The sequence below is a fragment of the Anomalospiza imberbis genome, chromosome 1 (assembly GCF_031753505.1).
Source record: "Anomalospiza imberbis isolate Cuckoo-Finch-1a 21T00152 chromosome 1, ASM3175350v1, whole genome shotgun sequence".
NCBI classification, from domain to species: domain Eukaryota; kingdom Metazoa; phylum Chordata; class Aves; order Passeriformes; family Viduidae; genus Anomalospiza; species Anomalospiza imberbis.
Genome location: NC_089681.1, coordinates 142,846 through 165,792, shown reverse-complemented (window position 1 = coordinate 165,792; position 22,947 = coordinate 142,846). Strand labels below are relative to the sequence as shown.

General features: G+C 54.3%; 7 protein-coding genes across 7 annotated transcripts; 5 read left to right on the top strand and 2 right to left on the bottom strand.

Moving 5' to 3' along the window:
• The first annotated feature begins 56 nt into the window (after window positions 1-56).
• Window positions 57-413, top strand: LOC137473542 (feather beta keratin-like). Its single transcript, XM_068189332.1, has one exon. The coding sequence runs from the start codon at window positions 75-77 to the stop codon at window positions 411-413; it is 339 nt and encodes a 112-aa protein (XP_068045433.1). The 5' UTR covers window positions 57-74.
• Window positions 414-6,068: 5,655 nt separating this feature from the next.
• Window positions 6,069-6,407, top strand: LOC137464318 (feather beta keratin-like). Its single transcript, XM_068175603.1, has one exon. The coding sequence runs from the start codon at window positions 6,069-6,071 to the stop codon at window positions 6,405-6,407; it is 339 nt and encodes a 112-aa protein (XP_068031704.1).
• A 2,915-nt stretch (window positions 6,408-9,322) lies between these two features.
• On the bottom strand, window positions 9,323-9,658 carry LOC137463490 (feather beta keratin-like). The gene has a single exon (XM_068174722.1). It carries the CDS (start codon window positions 9,656-9,658, stop codon window positions 9,323-9,325), a length of 336 nt encoding a protein of 111 aa, XP_068030823.1.
• Window positions 9,659-12,064: 2,406 nt separating this feature from the next.
• Window positions 12,065-12,403, top strand: LOC137462984 (feather keratin B-4-like). Its single transcript, XM_068173857.1, has one exon. It carries the CDS (start codon window positions 12,065-12,067, stop codon window positions 12,401-12,403), a length of 339 nt encoding a protein of 112 aa, XP_068029958.1.
• Window positions 12,404-15,320: 2,917 nt separating this feature from the next.
• LOC137462717 (feather beta keratin-like) lies at window positions 15,321-15,656 on the bottom strand. Its single transcript, XM_068173349.1, has one exon. It carries the CDS (start codon window positions 15,654-15,656, stop codon window positions 15,321-15,323), a length of 336 nt encoding a protein of 111 aa, XP_068029450.1.
• A 2,410-nt stretch (window positions 15,657-18,066) lies between these two features.
• Window positions 18,067-18,402, top strand: LOC137487121 (feather keratin 2-like). The gene has a single exon (XM_068212760.1). The coding sequence runs from the start codon at window positions 18,067-18,069 to the stop codon at window positions 18,400-18,402; it is 336 nt and encodes a 111-aa protein (XP_068068861.1).
• Window positions 18,403-21,488: 3,086 nt separating this feature from the next.
• On the top strand, window positions 21,489-21,824 carry LOC137486345 (feather beta keratin-like). The gene has a single exon (XM_068211580.1). It carries the CDS (start codon window positions 21,489-21,491, stop codon window positions 21,822-21,824), a length of 336 nt encoding a protein of 111 aa, XP_068067681.1.
• Window positions 21,825-22,947: the final 1,123 nt, after the last annotated feature.

Genomic DNA, 22,947 nt, shown 5'->3' with positions numbered 1-22,947 from the left:
TTCCCCTTTTACCCACACACCCATGCCCTGCCTCACTTCCCTCTCTCTTCCAGGGGACCCTCCACACCACACCCATGGCCTGCAACACTCTCTGCCGACCCTGCGGACCCACCCCGCTGGCCAACAGCTGCAACGAGCCCTGTGCCCTGCAATGCCAGGATTCCCGCGTCATCATCGACCCTTCCCCTGTGCTGGTCACCCTGCCAGGACCCATCATGACCTCCTTCCCCCAGAGCACCGCCGTCGGATCCACCTCCTCGGCTGCCGTGGGCACTGAACTCAGTGCCCAGGGACAGCCCATCTCTGGTGGATTTGGTGGCTTTGGCTACGGCTTTGGCTATGGCCGTGGATTTGGCTACGGGCTGGGAGGCCTGGGCTGCTATGGCAGAAGGGGCTATGGCTACATCTGCTAAGAGTCCTCAGCCACAGCACCACTTCTCACACCAGCCACCAACTCACTGGAACACATCTCAGGCATTGAGGATGCATCTCTGGACCAAGGCTCCCAAATGGGCTCAGCAATTCCAGTTCCTGTGATGCCTTAAGGCATCTCCTGCTCTCAGGGCACCAAGCAAGGCAGAAGGCAAGGGGTCAGCCTGGGCGGCCTGCAAACATGGCTCATCTGTCTCCTCCTATTCTCCCACTCCCTTTCAGCTCTGTCCAGCTCCATCTCCTGCAAACCCCTTCCCCCAAGCTGGAGACCATTGGGAACCTTCACCATCAGGTTGCTTCTGCTGTGGAGCAGGAAGGCCTTGCTGCTCTGGCCAAACCTACTGCAATCAAAGGACCTTGGCTGATGGTTGCCCTGCTTGCCCCTCAGACCAGCTCCCTTCTACTGGCTGCTCATGACCTCTCACTCTTCTTTCGCCTCAATAAAATTTTCTTGCCTTGCAACCTGGGACGTCTCCTTCAACTTCCTTCTGACAAAGGTGTGCCAACCACACTTGGCACAAATTCATGTCTCCACCAGTGGTGGGTGCAAACTGCAACAATACCACTCGTGGAATTGGTTCTGCAGTTCCGCTACCCACTGGGACACACTGACACACATTGTATCCATCACAGAGAAGAACCTCACTGGCTTAATCACAGGCCTGGATACAAGAATGCAGCTCTATCCTGGATTCTGGCACAAGCCCCTCACGGGCGCTGTGTTCATTTTGGCTGGACATCAGTTGCTCCAGACCCTCATCATCTTCCAGGCCCATTTACAGATCCACTCAAGCTGCTGCATGTCTCCCTTATTTTCATCTCCCAGAGTTCCACACACAACTCCCGTCCACCACAACCAGAGCAGAGGGGCAGAATCCCCCCCATCACCTTCTGCCCATGCCATGGACCTGAGCTCAGGGGAGTTTCTGGTCAGCTCATTCACGTGGTTGGGCATGTCCGGTTCTTCATCCAAAGACATCCCAAGTCTTTCTCCTCTGGGCTGCTCTCAATCCACTCATTGTTCAGTCTGCAGCCATGTTTGGCATTGCTCCAAACCACATGCAGGACCTTGCACTTGGCCTTGTTCAGCCTCCTGAGATGGACAATATCCCACTGCCCCAACCTGTTCCAGCCCCTCTGAATGCCATGCCTTCCCTCCAGACAACCAACCCCACTATTCAGCTGGCAGTGGTCCCTGCTTTTGCTGATCATCCCATTAAACGCCGGTGCCCTGATTTCTGACAATGATACAATATTATAACAATCCCAACAGGAGTCTCTGTGGGTCACCACTCATCCCTGTTCTCCACACAGACACGTGGAGCCATTGACGACAACTCTTTGAGTGAGACCATCCCGCCCATTCCTTACCCACCAAATGGTCCAACCATCAACTCCACATCTCTGCAGCTTAGAAACAAGGATGTTGTCTGGCACAGGAACAAAGGACTTGCACAAGTCCAGGTACAGGATACTGGCCCCTCTTCCCTCATCCACCCATGCTGGAGTGGATAACAACTCATCAGAGCTGCTGCCAAGGTCACATGGGCACAGCCTCGAGAGCAGGATATGGAATTGCAGAGCTGTGGGAAGCAAAGTGTTCCCAACCTCGGGACACACCAGGCTGTGCCAGCCAAGAGCAATGAGCCTGAAAAATGCCCCAATGTCATGGGCAATGGCTGTCCCAGAGCTTCTGCCATGGATCATCCTTGAGGCCGTGCTCTGGATATCCCTCACCAGAGTCTTGTCTTCCTTGTTCCCAGTAACCCAGAGATTATCAGAGTTCTCCAAAATCATCAGAGCAGGCCAGAGGGGCAGGACCTGCTGCACCGGGATTGGAGCAATCGCAAACATGCAGGATAAAGGCGGGGTGATGAGGGGATTGAGCCCATGAAGGAGCACTTGTGGTGCTGGTGGATGAAGTAAGGGACATGTTGTACCACGTGAATGTGCCAAACAGAAACCCCGCTGTGCCCTGGGCTCATCCCCAGAGCGTGGGCAGCAGGTGAGGGCTCAGAGCTGATTCTGCTCCACTCTGGTGAGACTGGAGATATGTGTTCTGCTCTGGGACTTGGAAACAAGGAAGACATGGACATGGTCAACCAGAGCTGGACATAGCCCTGGAACACAATGACGAGCAGGAGCATCTTGTGTCCATAAAAACTGAACACACCACCAACGAGGGGCTTGTGCCCAAGGCAAGGAGACACCTGCATTAGTGTGTCCAGGTTTGTGTTTCAATAGCTGAAGGGTTTATGTGAACATGCACTGGAAGTGCAAAGTGTGACACTGCGTAGTGGAACAACAGAAATAATACCTAAGAGTGTTCTCAGTGCACATTTTCACCCACCCCAGAGGCCTCTACAACCCGGGCTTAGTGCTGAGTGGGACTGGAAGAAGCTTGGGAGAAGGAAGAAGGAGTCATCTGAGGTGGCTATGCAAGAAAACTTTATTGAGGTAGAAGAGTGAAAACTCAGGAGCAGCCAGTGGAAGGGAGCTGGTCTGAGATGCAAGGAGGGCGACCATCAGCCAAGGTCCCTTCCTTTGGTGAGGTTTGGCCAGAGCATCAAGGCCTCCCACCCCTGCGATGGGAGCACCCCAGCAGAGGTGCCAGATGGTGTCTGGCTTGGGAGAAGAAGTTTGTCCAGAGAGGAGTGGACAGATCCAAAGGGTCCAGGCAGAGCAGGGATTGGAGAAAAGCAGGAACAGATATGGGCCATATTTGCAGGCAGGTTGGGCTGGCCCCTTGGCTGCTGCCTGTCTTGGTGCCCTGGGAGCAGAAGGTGGAAGAATTGAGCCTCGTTCAGAGCCCTGGTCCAGAGATGCATCTTCAACGCCTGAGATGCGTTCCAGGGAGTGGCTGGATGGTGTCAGGAGTGGTGCTGAGGACTCTTAGCAGATGTAGCCACCCCTTCTGCCATAGCAGCCCAGGCCTCCCAGCCCGTAGCCAAATCCACGGCCATAGCCAAGGCCGTAGCCAAAGCCACCAAATCCACCAGAGATGGGCTGTCCCTGGGCACTGAGCTCAGTGCCCACGGCAGCCGAGGAGGTGGATCCGACGGCCGTGCTCTGGGGGAAGGAGGTCATGATGGGTCCTGGCAGGGTGACCAGCACAGGGGAAGGCTGGATAACGACGCGGGAATCCTGGCATTGCAGGGCACAGGGCTCGTTGCAGCTGTTGGCCAGCGGGGTGGGTCCGCAGGGTTGGCAGAGGGTGTTGCAGGCCATGGGTGTGGTGTGGAGGGTGCCTGGAAGAGAGAGGGGTGAGGCAGGGCAGGGGTGTGGGGGTGTGAGGGGTGGTGATGCAGGCGGGTGAGGGAGTGTGGAGGCTGTAGTGGGGCTGTGGGGAGGCGTGAGGGCTGCTGAGACTGCGGCTGAGCAGCTGGAAGAGGGGGCCCAGGAGGGCAGGAGCAGGAGGGTCAGGGGCTTGAGACTCACCTGGTTGTCAGCAAAAGCAGGAGGAGAAGGCGTCAGGAGACGTGTGTGAGGGAGAGAGGCTCTGGGCTGGCTTTTATGCAGGTCCTGGCAGGGTGGGACAGCCTTGCCCCATGGCCCTGGGGCATTTTGAGGCAGCAGCTCTTGCCTGGCCCAGCCAGGTGAATCATCAGGTGGGGAGGTTTTTTCTTCATGCAATTCTGCGATTTCATGTCCTGCTCTTGAGGCCATGTCCAGCTGACCTTGAGGGCGGCTTTCAATCGGGAGTTGGTATTTGGGTGGATTTGATTGTTCAGTGTTTGTCAAGGAGGGCTGAATAAACAATCAGAGCCCTGGAGATTTGCAACGTCATCAGTCAGGTCATTTTGTGGCCCTCGTCTGCTGTGGTTTGTGGGTGCTTTGTGGAGACCTGCACTTTGTTCTGTGCCACTGGATGTCCATCTGTCCTTGTGTAGTACCCAGGAATGCTGAGGGAGCTGCTGATGTCCTGGGGAGGACACTCTGCAAAAACCTGGAAGATTCCAGTGCCTGGGAGTGTTTCCTGGTGGAAGAAAGAGAGCTCCTGGCCTTGTGTCTTGAGTGGGGTCAATGGAGAGGATCTGGGAAGCACAAGGCTGCTCAGGCTGTATTTGTTACAGCGGTATGATCCATTTGGATTTCCTAAATTTTAACAGCAACCTCATCTGTCATTTAAAATGTATTTCTTGACCTCATTCAGAAATCTACAAAACAAACAACAAATGGGGCCCATCCCTCTGTTTCCAGGGTGCCCTGTGATGTCAATTCCTTTATTCCGCATTCAAGCCAAAAGGTTTCATAATTTACATCCCTCGAGTCTTAGTATTATGTTCCTCTTAGCAAATAACCATTAATTACTAACGGACGGTCAACAACCTCTTCTTTCCTTCTCTGCCATCACTTGGGCATTTCTTTGTGGGATTCTCAGATTCCACATCCTCCTCTTGAGGCCGTGTCCATCTCACCTTGGCGGCAGCCTTTAGGTGTGCATTTAGAGATGGAATTTTGGTGTTGTGGGTACAGCATGAAGACGTGACCAACGCTTTGGAGAACTGAGGCCACCCTGTGGCACTGGCCTGCCGTGGCTTGTGGGTGAGTTGTGAGAGTTGCCACCAGCCTCTCTCAGCCCTGACAAGCTGGTCTGGGCATTGCTGCACTTCCAAATATCTGGTGTTGCCCCTTCCACCCCATTCCCTCTCTCCACACCATTTCCCCAACTGTCAAAGACTGGAGACATCACCTTTACCATTGGTTGTGCCCTGAGGGTGCCTCGGTGTCCCTCTTGTCTGGAAGGATTTGATACTCAGGGTCTTTTGGATCTTTACTTGGACTGAGTGTGGAGCAGGCAGATCACTCCTCTGGGCAACGTCTGATTGTCAGAAAGAGGATTTGGAAGTTGTCCAGGGCTTTTGGAGGCCAGTATTACACAATCCTCAACAACCCAGGCAAGACCAGGTGTCCAGTGTGGTGGCCTGAGAAGGATATGAATGGCAGGGCCCAGAGGGCTGAGGTCCACGATTTCCCTTAAAACAGGCAGAAGCTGAGAGAGCTGGGAGTTCCTTCAGGCAGGAGGCAAGAATGCAAATGGGACATGTTCTCAGTACACCAGGGAATGACCTTGGATGACACCCAAGTTTTCCTCAGCTTTGGCTGAATCTTCTACGTGCCCTGACACGCGACATCAACAACCACACACTGGTCTCTAATTCTGGCAGTTAAGAGGTGCCGCCAAGGTCAGATGGACACCGCCCCCAAGGGAAGGACCTGAAACTGCCGAATTCCAGGAAGGAAAACACTCCCCACCACAGGACGCAGCAGGCTGGGCCACGCAAGAGATGCTGCCTCAAAATGCCTCAAGGCCATGGGACAAGGCTGTCCCACCCTGCCAGGACCAGCATAAAAGCCGGCCCAGAACCTCTCTCCCTCACACATTCTCCTGAAGCCTTCTCCTCCTGCTCCTGCTGACAACCAGGTGAGCCTCAATCCCCTCACTCTCCTGCTCCCGTACTCCTGGCCCCTCTCTTCCAGCACGCTCAGCCCAAGCCTCAGCAGCCCTCACGCCTCCCCACAGCCCCACAACAGCTGCCACGCTCCCTCACCCTCCTGCATTGCCACCCCTCACACCCCCACACCCCTTCCCAGCCTCTCTGCCTTCTCTTCCAGGCACCCTCCATACCACACCCATGGCCTGCAACACCCTCTGCCAACCCTGCGGACCCACCCCGCTGGCCAACAGCTGCAACGAGCCCTGTGCCCTGCAATGCCAGGATTCCCGCGTTGTTATCCAGCCTTCCCCTGTGCTGGTCACCCTGCCAGGACCCATCATGACCTCCTTCCCCCAGAACACCGCCGTCGGATCCACCTCCTCGGCTGCCGTGGGCACTGAACTCAGTGCCCAGGGACAGCCCATCTCTGGTGGATTTGGTGGCTTTGGCTACGGCTTTGGCTATGGCCGTGGATTTGGCTACGGGCTGGGAGGCCTGGGCTGCTATGGCAGAAGGGGCTATGGCTACATCTGCTAAGGGGTCAGCCACAGCAACACTTCTCACACCAGCCACCAACTCACTGGAACACATCTCAGGCATTGAGGATGCATCTCTGCACCAAGGCTCCCAAATGGGCTCTGCGATTCCAGTTCCTGTGATGCCTTAAGGCATCTCCTGCTCTCAGGGCACCAAGCAAGGCAGAAGGCAAGGGGTCAGCCTGGGCGGCCCGCAAACATGGCCCATCTGCTTCCTCCTCTTCTCCCACTCCCTTTCAGCTCTGTCCAGCTCCATCTCCTGCAAACCCCTTCCCCCAAGCTGGAGACCATTGGGAACCTTCACCATCAGGTTGCTTCTACTGTGGAGCAGGAGGCCTTGCTGCTCTGGTTAAATCTACTGCAATCAAAGGACCTTGGCTGATGGTTGCCCTGCTTGCCCCTCAGACCAGCTCCCTTCTACTGGCTGCTCATGACCTCTCACCCTTCTTTCGCCTCAATAAAATTTTCTTGCCTTGCAACCTGGGACGTCTCCTTCAACTTCCTTCTGACAAAGGTGTGCCAACCACACTTGGCACAAATCCATGTCTCCACATGCCATTTGTGGTGGGTGCAAACTGCAACAATACCATTCGTGGAATTGGTTCTGCAGTTCCACTACCCACTGGGACACACTGACACACGTTGTGTCCATCACAGAGAAGAACCTCACTGGCTTAATCACAGGCCTGGATGCACGAATGCAGCTCTATCCTGGATTCTGGCACAAGCCCCTCATGGGCACTGTGTTCATTTTGGCTGGACATCAGTTGCTCCAGACCCTCATCATCTTCCAGGCCCATTTACAGATACACTCAAGCTGCTGCATGTCTCCCTTATTTTCACCTCCCAGAGTTCCACACACAACTCCAGTCCACCCCAACCAGAGCAGAGGGGCAGAATCCCCCCCATCACCTTCTGCCCATGCCATGGACCTGAGCTCAGGGGAGGTTCTGGTCAGCTCATTCACGTGGTTGGGCATGTCCGGTTCTTCATCCAAAGACATCCCAAGTTTTTCTCCTCTGGGCGGCTCTCAATCCACTCATTGTTCAGTCTGCAGCCATGTTTGGCATTGCTCCAAACCACATGCAGGACCTTGCACTTGGCCTTGTTCAGCCTCCTGAGATGGACAATATCCCACTGCCCCAACCTGTTCCAGCCCCTCTGAATGCCATGCCTTCCCTCCAGACAACCAACCCCACTATTCAGCTGGCAGTGGTCCCTGCTTTTGCTGATCATCCCATTAAACCCCGGTGCCCTGATTTCTGACAATGATACAATATTATAACAATCCCAACAGGAGTCTCTGTGGGTCACCACTCATCCCTGTTCTCCACACAGACACGTGGAGCCATTGACGACAACTCTTTGAGTGAGACCATCCCGCCCATTCCTTACCCACCAAATGGTCCAACCATCAACTCCACATCTCTGCAGCTTAGAAACAAGGATGTTGTCTGGCACAGGAACAAAGCACTTGTACAAGTCCAGGTACAGGATACTGGCCCCTCTTCCCTCATCCACCCATGCTGGAGTGGATAACAACTCATCAGAGCTGCTGCCAAGGTCACATGGGCACAGCCTCGAGAGTGTGATATGGAATTGCAGAGCTGTGGGAAGCAAAGTGTTCCCAACCTCGGGACTCACCAGGCTGTGCCAGCCAAGAGCAGTGAGCCTGAAAAATGCCCCAATGTCATGGGCAATGGCTGTCCCAGAGCTTCTGCCATGGATCATCCTTGAGGCCGTGCTCTGGATATCCCTCACCAGAGTCTTGTCTTCCTTGCTCCCAGTAACCCAGAGATTATCAGAGTTCTCCAAAATCATCAGAGCAGGGCAGAGGGGCAGGACCTGCTGCACCGGGATTGGAGCAATCGCAAACATGCAGGATAAAGGCGGGGTGATGAGGGGATTGAGCCCATGGAGGAGCACTTGGGGTGCTGGTGGATGAAGTAATGGACATGTTGTACCACGTGAATGTGCCAAACAGAAACCCCGCTGTGCCCTGGGCTCATCCCCAGAGCGTGGGCAGCAGGTGAGGGCTCAGAGCTGATTCTGCTCCACTCTGGTGAGACTGGAGATATGTGTTCTGCTCTGGGACTTGGAAACAAGGAAGACATGGACATGGTCAACCAGAGCTGGACATAGCCCTGGAACACAATGACGAGCAGGAGCATCTTGTGTCCATAAAAACTGAACACACCACCAACGAGGGGCTTGTGCCCAAGGCAAGGAGACACCTGCATTAGTGTGTCCAGGTTTGTGTTTCAATAGCTGAAGGGTTTATGTGAACATGCACTGGAAGTGCAAAGTGTGACACTGCGTAGTGGAACAACAGAAATAATACCTAAGAGTGTTCTCAGTGCACATTTTCACCCACCCCAGAGGCCTCTACAACCCGGGCTTAGTGCTGAGTGGGACTGGAAGAAGCTTGGGAGAAGGAAGAAGGAGTCATCTGAGGTGGCTATGCAAGAAAACTTTATTGAGGTAGAAGAGTGAAAACTCAGGAGCAGCCAGTGGAAGGGAGCTGGTCTGAGATGTAAGGAGGGCGACCATCAGCCAAGGTCCCTTCCTTTGGTGAGGTTTGGCCAGAGCATCAAGGCCTCCCACCCCTGCGATGGGAGCACCCCAGCAGAGGTGCCAGATGGTGTCTACCTTGGGAGAAGAAGTTTGTCCAGAGGGGAGTGGACAGATCCAAAGGGTCCAGGCAGAGCAGGGATTGGAAAAAAGCAGGAACAGATATGGGCCATATTTGCAGGCAGGTTGGGCTGGCCCCTTGGCTGCTGCCTGTCTTGGTGCCCTGGGAGCAGAAGGTGGAAGAATTGAGCCTCGTTCAGAGCCCTGGTCCAGAGATGCATCTTCAACGCCTGAGATGCGTTCCAGGGAGTGGCTGGATGGTGTCAGGAGTGGTGCTGAGGACTCTTAGCAGATGTAGCCACCCCTTCTGCCATAGCAGCCCAGGCCTCCCAGCCCGTAGCCAAATCCACGGCCATAGCCAAGGCCGTAGCCAAAGCCACCAAATCCACCAGAGATGGGCTGTCCCTGGGCACTGAGTTCAGTGCCCACGGCAGCCGAGGAGGTGGATCCGACGGCGGTGCTCTGGGGGAAGGAGGTCATGATGGGTCCTGGCAGGGTGACCAGCACAGGGGAAGGCTGGATAACGACGCGGGAATCCTGGCATTGCAGGGCACAGGGCTCGTTGCAGCTGTTGGCCAGCGGGGTGGGTCCGCAGGGTTGGCAGAGGGTGTTGCAGGCCATGGGTGTGGTGTGGAGGGTGCCTGGAAGAGAGAGGGGTGAGGCAGGGCAGGGGTGTGGGGGTGTGAGGGGTGGTGATGCAGGCGGGTGAGGGAGTGTGGAGGCTGTAGTGGGGCTGTGGGGAGGCGTGAGGGCTGCTGAGACTGCGGCTGAGCAGCTGGAAGAGGGGGCCCAGGAGGGCAGGAGCAGGAGGGTCAGGGGCTTGAGACTCACCTGGTTGTCGGCAAAAGCAGGAGGAGAAGGCGTCAGGAGAAGTGTGTGAGGGAGAGAGGCTCTGGGCTGGCTTTTATGCTGGTCCTGTAGGGGTGGGACAGCCTTCTCCCATGGCCCTGGGGCATTTTGAGGCAGCAGCTCTTGCCTGGCCCAGCCAGGTGAATCATCAGGTGGGGAGGTTTTTTCTTCATGCAATTCTGCACTTCCATGTCCTGCTCTTGAGGCCATGTCCAGCTGACCTTGAGGGCGGCTTTCAATCTGGAGTTGGTATTTGGGTGGATTTGATTGTTCAGTGTTTGTCAAGGAGGGCTGAATAAACAATCAGAGCCCTGGAGATTTGCAACGTCATCAGTCAGGTCATTTTGTGGCCCTCGTCTGCTGTGGTTTGTGGGTGCTTTGTGGAGACCTGCACTCTGTTCTGTGCCACTGGATGTCCATCTGTCCTTGTGTAGTACCCAGGAATGCTGAGGGAGCTGCTGATGTCCTGGGGAGGACACTCTGCAAAAACCTGGAAGATTCCAGTGCCTGGGAGTGTTTCCTGGTGGATGAAAGAGAGCTCCTGGCCTTGTGTCTTGAGTGGGGTCAATGGAGAGGATCTGGGAAGCACAAGGCTGCTCAGGCTGTATTTGTTACAGCGGTATGATCCATTTGGATTTCCTAAATTTTAACAGCAACCTCATCTGTCATTTAAAATGTATTTCTTGACCTCATTCAGAAATCTACAAAACAAACAACAAATGGGGCCCATCCCTCTGTTTCCAGGGTGCCCTGTGATGTCAATTCCTTTATTCCGCATTCAAGCCAAAAGGTTTCATAATTTACATCCCTCGAGTCTTAGTATTATGTTCCTCTTAGCAAATAACCATTAATTACTAACGGACGGTCAACAACCTCTTCTTTCCTTCTCTGCCATCACTTGGGCATTTCTTTGTGGGATTCTCAGATTCCACATCCTCCTCTTGAGGCCGTGTCCATCTCACCTTGGCGGCAGCCTTTAGGTGTGCATTTAGAGATGGAATTTTGGTGTTGTGGGTACAGCATGAAGACGTGACCAACGCTTTGGAGAACTGAGGCCACCCTGTGGCACTGGCCTGCCGTGGCTTGTGGGTGAGTTGTGAGAGTTGCCACCAGCCTCTCTCAGCCCTGACAAGCTGGTCTGGGCATTGCTGCACTTCCAAATATCTGGTGTTGCCCCTTCCACCCCATTCCCTCTCTCCACACCATTTCCCCAACTGTCAAAGACTGGAGACATCACCTTTACCATTGGTTGTGCCCTGAGGGTGCCTCGGTGTCCCTCTTGTCTGGAAGGATTTGATACTCAGGGTCTTTTGGATCTTTACTTGGACTGAGTGTGGAGCAGGCAGATCACTCCTCTGGGCAACGTCTGATTGTCAGAAAGAGGATTTGGAAGTTGTCCAGGGCTTTTGGAGGCCAGTATTACACAATCCTCAACAACCCAGGCAAGACCAGGTGTCCAGTGTGGTGGCCTGAGAAGGATATGAATGGCAGGGCCCAGAGGGCTGAGGTCCACGATTTCCCTTAAAACAGGCAGAAGCTGAGAGAGCTGGGAGTTCCTTCAGGCAGGAGGCAAGAATGCAAATGGGACATGTTCTCAGTACACCAGGGAATGACCTTGGATGACACCCAAGTTTTCCTCAGCTTTGGCTGAATCTTCTACGTGCCCTGACACGCGACATCAACAACCACACACTGGTCTCTAATTCTGGCAGTTAAGAGGTGCCGCCAAGGACAGATGGACACCGCCCCCAAGAGAAGGACCTGAAACTGCCGAATTCCAGGAAGGAAAACACTCCCCACCACAGGACGCAGCAGGCTGGGCCACGCAAGAGATGCTGCCTCAAAATGCCTCAAGGCCATGGGACAAGGCTGTCCCACCCTGCCAGGACCAGCATAAAAGCCGGCCCAGCACTGCTCTGCTTCACAAAATTCTCACGTCTTCTCCTCCTGCTCCTGCTGACAACCAGGTGAGCCTCAATCCCCTCACTCTCCTGCTCCCGTACTCCTGGCCCCTCTCTTCCAGCACGCTCAGCCCAAGCCTCAGCAGACCTCACGCCTCCCCACAGCCCCACAACAGCTGCCACGCTCCCTCACCCTCCTGCATTGCCACCCCTCACACCCCCACACCCCTTCCCAGCCTCTCTGCCTTCTCTTCCAGGCACCCTCCATACCACACCCATGGCCTGCAACACCCTCTGCCAACCCTGCGGACCCACCCCGCTGGCCAACAGCTGCAACGAGCCCTGTGCCCTGCAATGCCAGGATTCCCGCGTTGTTACCCAGCCTTCCCCTGTGCTGGTCACCCTGCCAGGACCCATCATGACCTCCTTCCCCCAGAACACCGCCGTCGGATCCACCTCCTCGGCTGCCGTGGGCACTGAACTCAGTGTGCAGGGACAGCCCATCTCTGGTGGATTTGGTGGCTTTGGCTACGGCTTTGGCTATGGCCGTGGATTTGGCTACGGGCTGGGAGGCCTGGGCTGCTATGGCAGAAGGGGCTATGGCTACATCTGCTAAGGGGTCAGCCACAGCAACACTTCTCACACCAGCCACCAACTCACTGGAACACATCTCAGGCATTGAGGATGCATCTCTGCACCAAGGCTCCCAAATGGGCTCTGCGATTCCAGTTCCTGTGATGCCTTAAGGCATCTCCTGCTCTCAGGGCACCAAGCAAGGCAGAAGGCAAGGGGTCAGCCTGGGCGGCCCGCAAACATGGCCCATCTGCCTCCTCCTCTTCTCCCACTCCCTTTCAGCTCTGTCCAGCTCCATCTCCTGCAAACCCCTTCCCCCAAGCTGGAGACCATTGGGAACCTTCACCATCAGGTTGCTTCTACTGTGGAGCAGGAGGCCTTGCTGCTCTGGTTAAACCTACTGCAATCAAAGGACCTTGGCTGATGGTTGCCCTGCTTGCCCCTCAGACCAGCTCCCTTCTACTGGCTGCTCATGACCTCTCACCCTTCTTTCGCCTCAATAAAATTTTCTTGCCTTGCAACCTGGGACGTCTCCTTCAACTTCCTTCTGACAAAGGTGTGCCAACCACACTTGGCACAAATCCATGTCTCCACATGCCATTTGTGGTGGGTGCAAACTGCAACAATACCATTCGTGGAATTGGTTCTGCAGTTCCACTACCCACTGGGACACACTGACACACGTTGTGTCCATCACAGAGAAGAACCTCACTGGCTTAATCACAGGCCTGGATGCACGAATGCAGCTCTATCCTGGATTCTGGCACAAGCCCCTCACGGGCGCTGTGTTCATTTTGGCTGGACATCAGTTGCTCCAGACCCTCATCATCTTCCAGGCCCATTTACAGATACACTCAAGCTGCTGCATGTCTCTCTTATTTTCATCTCCCAGAGTTCCACACACAACTCCAGTCCACCCCAACCAGAGCAGAGGGGCAGAATCCCCCCCATCACCTTCTGCCCATGCCATGGACCTGAGCTCAGGGGAGGTTCTGGTCAGCTCATTCACGTGGTTGGGCATGTCCGGTTCTTCATCTAAAGACATCCCAAGTTTTTCTCCTCTGGGCTGCTCTCAATCCACTCATTGTTCAGTCTGCAGCCATGTTTGGCAGTGCTCCAAACCACATGCAGGACCTTGCACTTGGCCTCGTTCACCCTCCTGAGATGGACAATATCCCACTGCCCCAACCTGTTCCAGCCCCTCTGAATGCCATGCCTTCCCTCCAGACAACCAACCCCACTATTCAGCTGGCAGTGGTCCCTGCTTTTGCTGATCATCCCATTAAACCCCGGTGCCCTGATTTCTGACAATGATACAATATTATAACAATCCCAACAGGAGTCTCTGTGGGTCACCACTCATCCCTGTTCTCCACACAGACACGTGGAGCCATTGACGACAACTCTTTGAGTGAGACCATCCCGCCCATTCCTTACCCACCAAATGGTCCAACCATCAACTGCACATCTCTGCAGCTTAGAAACAAGGATGTTGTCTGGCACAGGAACAAAGGACTTGCACAAGTCCAGGTACAGGATACTGGCCCCTCTTCCTTCATCCACCCATGTTGGAGGGGATAACAACTCATCAGAGCTTCTGCCAAGGTCACATGGGCACAGCCTCAAGAGCAGGATATGGAATTGCAGAGCTGTGGGAAGCAAAGTGTTCCCAACCTCGGGACACACCAGGCTGTGCCAGCCAAGAGCAATGAGCCTGAAAAATGCCCCAATGTCATGGGCAATGGCTGTCCCAGAGCTTCTGCCATGGATCATCCTTGAGGCCGTGCTCTGGATATCCCTCACCAGAGTCTTGTCTTCCTTGTTCCCAGTAACCCAGAGATTATCAGAGTTCTCCAAAATCATCAGAGCAGGCCAGAGGGGCAGGACCTGCTGCACCGGGATTGGAGCAGTCGCAAACATGCAGGATAAAGGCGGGGTGATGAGGGGATTGAGCCCATGAAGGAGCACTTGGGGTGCTGGTGGATGAAGTAAGGGACATGTTGTACCACGTGAATGTGCCAAACAGAAACCCCGCTGTGCCCTGGGCTCATCCCCAGAGCGTGGGCAACAGGTGAGGGGGAGATTCTGTTCCTCTGCTCCACTCTGGTGAGACTGGAGATATGTGTTCAGCTCTGGGACCTGGAAACAAGGAAGACATGGACCTGCCCATCCAGAGCTGGACATAGCCCTGGAACACAATGACGAGCAGGAGCATCTTGTGTCCATAAAAACTGAACACACCACCGACAAGGGGCTTGTGCCCGAGGCAAGGAGACACCTGCATTAGTGTGTCCAGGTTTGTGTTTCAATAGCTGAAGGGTTTATGTGAACATGCACTGGAAGTGCAAAGTGTGGCACTGCATAGTGGAAGAACAGAAATAATACCTAAGAGTGTTCTCAGTGCACATTTTCACCCACCCCAGAGGCCTCTACAACCCGGGCTTAGTGCTGAGTGGGACTGGAAGAAGCTTGGGAGAAGGAAGAAGGAGTCATCTGAGGTGGCTATGCAAGAAAACTTTATTGAGGTAGAAGAGTGAAAACTCAGGAGCAGACAGTGGAAGGGAGCTGGTCAGAGATGCAAGGAGGGCGACCATCAGCCAAGGTCCCTTCCTTTGGTGAGGTTTGGCCAGAGCATCAAGGCCTCCCACCCCTGCGATGGGAGCACCCCAGCAGAGGTGCCAGATGGTGTCTGGCTTGGGAGAAGAAGTTTGTCCAAAGAGGAGTGGACAGATCCAAAGGGTCCAGGCAGAGCAGGGATTGGAGAAAAGCAGGAACAGATATGGGCCATATTTGCAGGCAGGTTGGGCTGGCCCCTTGGCTGCTGCCTTGCTTGGTGCCCTGGGAGCAGAAGGTGGAAGAATTGAGCCTCGTTCAGAGCCTTGGTCCAGAGATGCATCTTCAATGCCTGAGATGCGTTCCAGGGAGTGGCTGGATGGTGTCAGGAGTGGTGCTGAGGACTCTTAGCAGATGTAGCCGCCCCTTCTGCCATAGCAGCCCAGGCCTCCCAGCCCGTAGCCAAATCCACGGCCATAGCCAAGGCCGTAGCCAAAGCCACCAAATCCACCAGAGATGGGCTGTCCCTGGGCACTGAGCTCAGTGCCCACGGCAGCCGAGGAGGTGGATCCGACGGCGGTGCTCTGGGGGAAGGAGGTCATGATGGGTCCTGGCAGGGTGACCAGCACAGGGGAAGGCTGGATAACAACGCGGGAATCCTGGCATTGCAGGGCACAGGGCTCGTTGCAGCTGTTGGCCAGCGGGGTGGGTCCGCAGGGTTGGCAGAGGGCGTTGCAGGCCATGGGTGTGGTGTGGAGGGTGCCTGGAAGAGAGAGGGGTGAGGCAGGGCAGGGGTGTGGGGGTGTGAGGGGTGGTGATGCAGGAGTGTGATGGAGTATGAAGGCTGTTGTGGGGCTGTGGGGAGGCGTGAGGGCTGCTGAGGCTGGGGCTGAGCAGCTGGAAGAGGGGGCCCAGGGGTGGGCAGGAGCAGGAGGGTCAGGGGCTTGAGACTCACCTGGTTGTCAGCAAAAGCAGGAGGAGAAGGCGTCAGGAGACGTGTGTGAGGGAGAGAGGCTCTGGGCTGGCTTTTATGCAGGTCCTGTAGGGGTGGGACAGCCTTCTCCCATGGCCCTGGGGCATTTTGAGGCAGCAGCTCTTGCCTGGCCCAGCCAGGTGAATCATGAGGTGGGGAGGTTTTTTCTTCATGCTATTCTGCAATTCCATGTCCTGCTCTTGAGGCCATGTCCAGCTGACCTTGAGGGCGGCTTTCAATCGGGAGTTGGTATTTGGGTGGATTTGATTGTTCAGTGTTTGTCAAGGAGGGCTGAATAAACAATCAGAGCCCTGGAGATTTGCAACCTCATCAGTCAGGTCATTTTGTGGCCCTCATCTGCTGTGGTTTGTGGGTGCTTTGTGGAGACCTGCACTCTGTTCTGTACCTCTGGATGTTCATCAGTCCTTGTGTAGTACCCAGGAATGCTGAGGGAGCTGCTGATGTCCTGGGGAGGACACTCTGCAAAAACCTGGAAGATTCCAGTGCCTGGGAATGTTTCCTGGTGGAAGAAAGAGAGCTCCTGGCCTTGTGTCTTGAGTGGGGTCAATGGAGAGGATCTGGGAAGCACAAGGCTGCTCAGGCTGTATTTGTTACAGCGGTATGATCCATTTGGAGTTCCTAAATTTTAACAGCAACCTCATCTGTCATTTAAAATGTATTTCTTGACCTCATTCAGAAATCTACGAAACAAACAACAAATGGGGCCCATCCCTCTGTTTCCAGGGTGCCCTGTGATGTCAATTCCTTTATTCCGCATTCAAGCCAAAAGGTTTCATAATTTACATCCCTCGAGTCTTAGTATTATGTTCCTCTTAGCAAATAACCATTAATTACTAACGGATGGTCAACAACCTCTTCTTTCCTTCTCTGCCATTACTTGGGCATTTCTTTGTGGGATTCTCAGATTCCACATCCTCCCCTTGAGGCCGTGTCCATCTCCCCTTGGCGGCAGCCTTTAGGTGTGCATTTAGAGATGGAATTTTGGTGTTGTGGGTACAGCATGAAGACGTGACCAACGCTTTGGAGAACTGAGGCCACCCTGTGGCACTGGCCTGCCGTGGCTTGTGGGTGAGTTGTGAGAGTTGCCACCAGCCTCTCTCAGCCCTGACAAGCTGGTCTGGGCATTGCTGCACTTCCAAATATCTGGTGTTGCCCCTTCCACCCCATTCCCTCTCTCCACGCCATTTCCCCAACTGTCAAAGACTGGAGACATCACCTTTACCATTGGTTGTGCCCTGAGGGTGCCTCGGTGTCCCTCTTGTCTGGAAGGATTTGATACTCAGGGTCTTTTGGATCTTTACTTGGACTGAGTGTGGAGCAGGCAGATCACTCCTCTGGGCAACGTCTGATTGTCAGAAAGAGGATTTGGAAGTTGTCCAGGGCTTTTGGAGGCCAGTATTACACGATCCTCAACAACCCAGGCAAGACCAGGTGTCCAGTGTGGTGGCCTGAGAAGGATATGAATGGCAGGGCCCAGAGGGCTGAGGTCCACGATTTCCCTTAAAACAGGCAGAAGCTGAGAGAGCTGAGAGTTCCTTCAGGCAGGAGGCAAGAATGCAAATGGGACATGTTCTCAGTACACCAGGGAATGACCTTGGATGACACCCAAGTTTTCCTCAGCTTTGGCTGAATCTTCTACGTGCCCTGACACGCGACATCAACCACCACACACTGGTCTCTAATTCTGGCAGTTAAGAGGTGCCGCCAAGGTCAGATGGACACCGCCCCAAGGGAAAGACCTGAAACTGCCGAATTCCAGGAAGGAAAATACTCCCCACCACAGGACTCAGCAGGCTGGGCCACTCAAGAGATGCTGCCTGCAAAATGCCTCAAGGCCATGGGAGAAGGCTGTCCCACCCTGCCAAGACCAGCATAAAAGCCGGCCCAGAACCTCTCTCCCTCACACATTCTCCTGACACCTTCTCCTCCTGCTCCTGCTGACAACCAGGTGAGCCTCAATCCCCTCACTCTCCTGCTCCCGCACCCCTGGCCCCTCTCTTCCAGCACGCTCAGCCCAAGCCTCAGCAGCCCTCACGCCTCCCCACAGCCCTACAACAGCCTCCACACTCCATCACTCTCCTGTATCACTGCTGCTTGCACCCCTACACCCCTGCTCTGCCTCACTGCCTTCTCTTCCAGGCACCCTCCACACAACAACCATGGCCTGCAACACCCTCTGCCAACCCTGCGGACCCACCCCGCTGGCCAACAGCTGCAACGAGCCCTGTGCCCTGCAATGCCAGGATTCCCGCGTCGTTATCCAGCCTTCCCCTGTGCTGGTCACCCTGCCAGGACCCATCATGACCTCCTTCCCCCAGAACACCGCCGTCGGATCCACCTCCTCGGCTGCCGTGGGCACTGAGCTCAGTGTGCAGGGACAGCCCATCTCTGGTGGATTTGGTGGCTTTGGCTACGGCTCTGGCTATGGCCGTGGATTTGGCTATGGGCTGGGAGGCCTGGGCTGCTATGGCAGAAGGGGCGGCTACATCTGCTAAGGGCCCTCAGCACCACCCCTGACACCACCAGCTTGGGGCTCTGGCAACAGCTCCTGCAAGAAAAGCACCTCGGATCATGGTCATCCTGCTTGCAGCTCACTCTGGATCCCTTCCATTTCATTCTCCTGTCTCTTCATTCTCTTGCTTCAATAAAATTTTTCTGCATGAAAGCCTGAGATGCCTTCTGTTTCTTTTTGAATTCCAGTGGTCTCACATCCTCAGCCCGCACAGTGCCGGGGCTCAACAGGACTTTGGTTAAAGCAAAAGGGGCACAAGACTTTTCTCTAGGAAATATGTCAGCAATATTTAACAGAGCCACCACCCCCAGTAACAAACAACACCTGCAAAGGAAGCAGAGAAAAGGGGGGAATCTTCCAAGATATTTTACCAGCCAAACACCTGCTACACCAAAGGCTTTGACACATTAATGCTCTCCTGCTCATGGCTCTGGCAAAGCCTCTCTCTGCCAGCACACAAACTCTCTTCCCAGCAGGACCCTCAAACCCTCTGAACTAACAGTCAGAAACTCTTCCACTTGGGCGGGGAGTCTGGAGTGCAAGTGCTTCATTCCCTTCAGCTCAAGCAGGCCCAGCAAGAGCAGAGTTTCTCAGCACCACGGACAGTTCATGTTTTGCTCTCCCAGCACGGTCTCCACCGCCTCTTCCCCTCTGTGACCAACCTCACACTGAAAAATCCTTGCTTTCTTTTCCTGCAGAATTCCATCTGTTTTCCCTTGTGCCCCTGCCCTCTTGTCCTCCTCGTGTTCACTGCAGAGAACAGCCGGGCTCCCTCGACTTCATCTTCCGCCATCAGAGATTTGGACACACTGATGGCTGTGAGTCCCAGCTCTCTCAGCCTCTCCTCTAGGAAAGATCCTCCTTTAGAGCATTGCTGGCCCTGAAATGGTCTCGATTCACTAAACTGACTTCATTTTCACACTGGGCTGGCCAGGACTGCCCACAAGCCCTCACATGTGACCCCCCCAGTGCTAAACAGACAGCAAGAGTCACCTCTCCCCGCTTGGTCATAACAATATTCCAGGTCCTGGACACTTGAGGTCCCTGCTCCCACCATGCTACAGGGACAACTCTTTCTGCATTTCTCCTCAACCACAACCACAACGGCTTTTTTGGAGAAGAAAACAATTGTTCCAACTGACACTCAGACATTTTATCCCATCCGGGATGATTCCCCCCCACCAAGAAGCAGGGCTTGGCACCTGTCCTTGCCGAGCTCCAGCAGATGTCCAGGACCACTCAGGCTTTCAGTGTTGGCCAAAAGGATCCAACTCTTGGGCTACAAGCACTGGGGACTTTGGGACACTGACCACAAGCCTCTGGGCCCAATTCTTCAGAGCCTTCTCTGGCCACCATGCTGGGCACTGAGACAATTCGGGCTTGCCTGGTTGTTGAGGATCATGCAATACTCGCCTCCAAAAACACTGCGCAACCTCCAAATCCTCATTCTGACCATCAGATGCTGCCCAGACAAGTGACCTCACACCTCAGCCCAAGTTGGGACCTAAAATGCCCTGGATATCATAACTGTAAATTCAAGAGGGGCACACAGAAAGCCGAAGAGCATGACCAACATGAAAAACAAGGTTTAATGTCAGGGTTTGCCAGACTGGGGAAACGCAGAGAAGAAGGGAATGTGATGGAAGGGGCAGCAGCAGATACTTGGCACAGCTGCAAAGCTCAGACCGGCCTGACAGGGCTGAGAGAAGCTGGGGGCAACTCTTTACAACACACCCAAAAGCCACAGCACACGAGGGCCACGGGATGACCTAAATGATGACACCCCAGCTTTCCAAAGTTTTGGTCACGTCTTCAGCCTGCCCTGACATGAACCATCAACAGCAGAATTTGGTCGCTATAATTTGCAATTAAAAGAATTAAAAGCTGCCACCAAGGTCAGATGGACATGGCCTCAAGAGAGGGACGTGGAATCACAAAATTTACAAAGACATGCCGGAACCGTGAGAGGGGAGGGAAGAGGATCGCACTGACTGTCCGTTAGTAATTATTAGGTTTTGTAGAGGGACACAACATAAAACATAAAACATAAGTTATGAAACCTTGTGGCATGAATGCGGAATGAGAGAATTGAGGTCACAGCCCCGGCAAAAAGGGATCGGGCACAGGTGTGTTGTTTGTTTACTGGATTTCTAAACCAGGTCAAGGAATGTGCTTTAAGTGACAGAGAATGCTGTCGTGTAAATTTGAGAAATACAAATGGATCCAAACTTTGGAACAAACTCAGCCTGACCGTGCTCTCATTCTCCAGATCCTCTCTATTGACCCCACTCAAGACACAAGGACAAGAGCTCTCTTTCATCCATCACTAAGGACTCCCAGGCACCTGGACCTTGCCAAGCTATTCCAGAGTGACCTCCCCAGGACATCAGCAGCTCCCTCCGTTCTGGGTGCGACACAACGACTGATGGACATGCAGTGTCATGGAACAGAGTCCCAGTCTTCACAAGGCACCCACAAACCACAGCACTTGTGTGCCGAAAAATGACCTCACGGATGACATCGCAGATCTTCAGGGCTCTGGTTGTTTATTAAGCCCTTCCAGAATCACACTGAACAATCACATCCATGCAAATACCAAATTATTGAAGTTGCTGCCAAGGTCAGAAGGACACGGCAACAAGAGCTAGTCACAAAACTGCACAATTGTGTCAGGGAAAAACACTCCCCCCACAATGACTCACCACTAACAAAAGAGCTGCTGCCTAAAAAATTACCCCAAGGCCATGGGACAAGGCTGTCCCACCCTGACAGGACCAGCATAAAAGCCGGCCCAGAACCTCTCTCCCTCACACACTTCTCCTGACGCCTTCACCTCCTGCTCCTGCACACAACCAGGTGAGTCTCAAGCCCCTGACCCTCCTGCTCCTGCCCACCCCTGGCCCCTCTCTTCCAGCATGCTCAGCCCAAGCCTCAGCAGCCCTCACAACTCCCCACAGCCCCACAACAGCCTCCACACTCCCTTGCCCTTCTGATGCTTTCCCCCTTGTGCCCCCACACCCCTGCCCTGCCTCACTGCCTTCTCTTCCAGGCACCCTCCACACCACACCCATGGCCTGCAACACCCTCTGCCAACCCTGCGGACCCACCCCGCTGGCCAACAGCTGCAACGAGCCCTGTGCCCTGCAATGCCAGGATTCCCGCGTCGTTATCCAGCCTTCCCCTGTGCTGGTCACCCTGCCAGGACCCATCATGACCTCCTTCCCCCAGAGCACCGCCGTCGGATCCACCTCCTCGGCTGCCGTGGGCACTGAGCTCAGTGCCCAGGGACAGCCCATCTCTGGTGGATTTGGTGGCTTTGGCTACGGCCTTGGCTACGGCCGTGGATTTGGCTACGGGCTGGGAGGCCTGGGCTGCTATGGCAGAAGGGGCGGCTACATCTGCTAAGAGTCCTCAGCACCACTCCTGACACCATCCAGCCACTCCCTGGAACACATCTCAGGCATTGAGGAAACATCTCTGGACCAAGGCTCTCAAACAGGTTCAGCTCTTCCAGCTCCTGCTCTCAGGCCACCAAGCAAGGCAGCAGCCAAGGGGCCAGCCTGGGCTGCCTGCAAACATGGCCCATTTCCATTCCTGCTGTTCTCCTCTCCCTGCTCTGCATGGACCCTTTGGAGCTGTCCATTCCCCTCTGGACAAATCCCTTCTCCCAAGCCAGAGACCACTGGGCACCTCTGCTGGGCTGCTCCTATTGCAGGGTAGGAAGTCCTTGATGCTCTGGCCAGACCTCCTGCAATCAAAGGATCTGTGCTGATGTTCGTCCTCTTGCACCTCAGACCAGCTCCATTTCATCTATTTATCCTGCTTTTTTTTTTTTCTCAATAAAATTTTCCTGCATCGTAGCCTCAGGTGACTCCTTTTTCCTTAATCTCCCAAGACTGTTCCAACCTCTCACAGCCTGAATCCAGCCTGAATCCGGCTCAATTTTCCATCACCTTCAGCAGGCCTCGGGTTTGGTGTTCACCCTTTTTCCATTCTGGCCAAGCCACTCATCCCAGTGATGACCTTCCAAGGTGCCAAGACTTATTCACCCCATATTTCACCCCAAGTATTTCACCCCAAACAACTTTTGGTGAAATTTTTCCTTCTTTGTTGACCAACCTCCTTCCCTAACACCACTCAAGATCCATAACGAAAAACAGAAAGGAATTCTGGAGGCAGGGAGGGAAAGGAAGAGGAGGGAAAAGAAGCGGGAAAAACGCCTTATTCCTTTCCATGGGTTCAGCACTGACTTCAACGTCCCCCTTTGTTGCAGTAAGGTAGAAAAATTATGAAGCAACGCCTCATAAAATCAAGCCTGCTCTCCTAAAATCAGTGGCTGGCCTTGCCAAGCTAGCACTTTGCAAGTTCCCATGTGAAAGCAATCCTGGTGTGGGCAGCTCGTTAGCGTAACAATCTGTTCCTGGGTGAAAAAACAACTTGCACCTGTATAAACTGTTTTTACACCATTAGATAGAAAAATCAGAACTATCTATCACAAACAGCTTTTCCTGAGTGACCAATCAATACA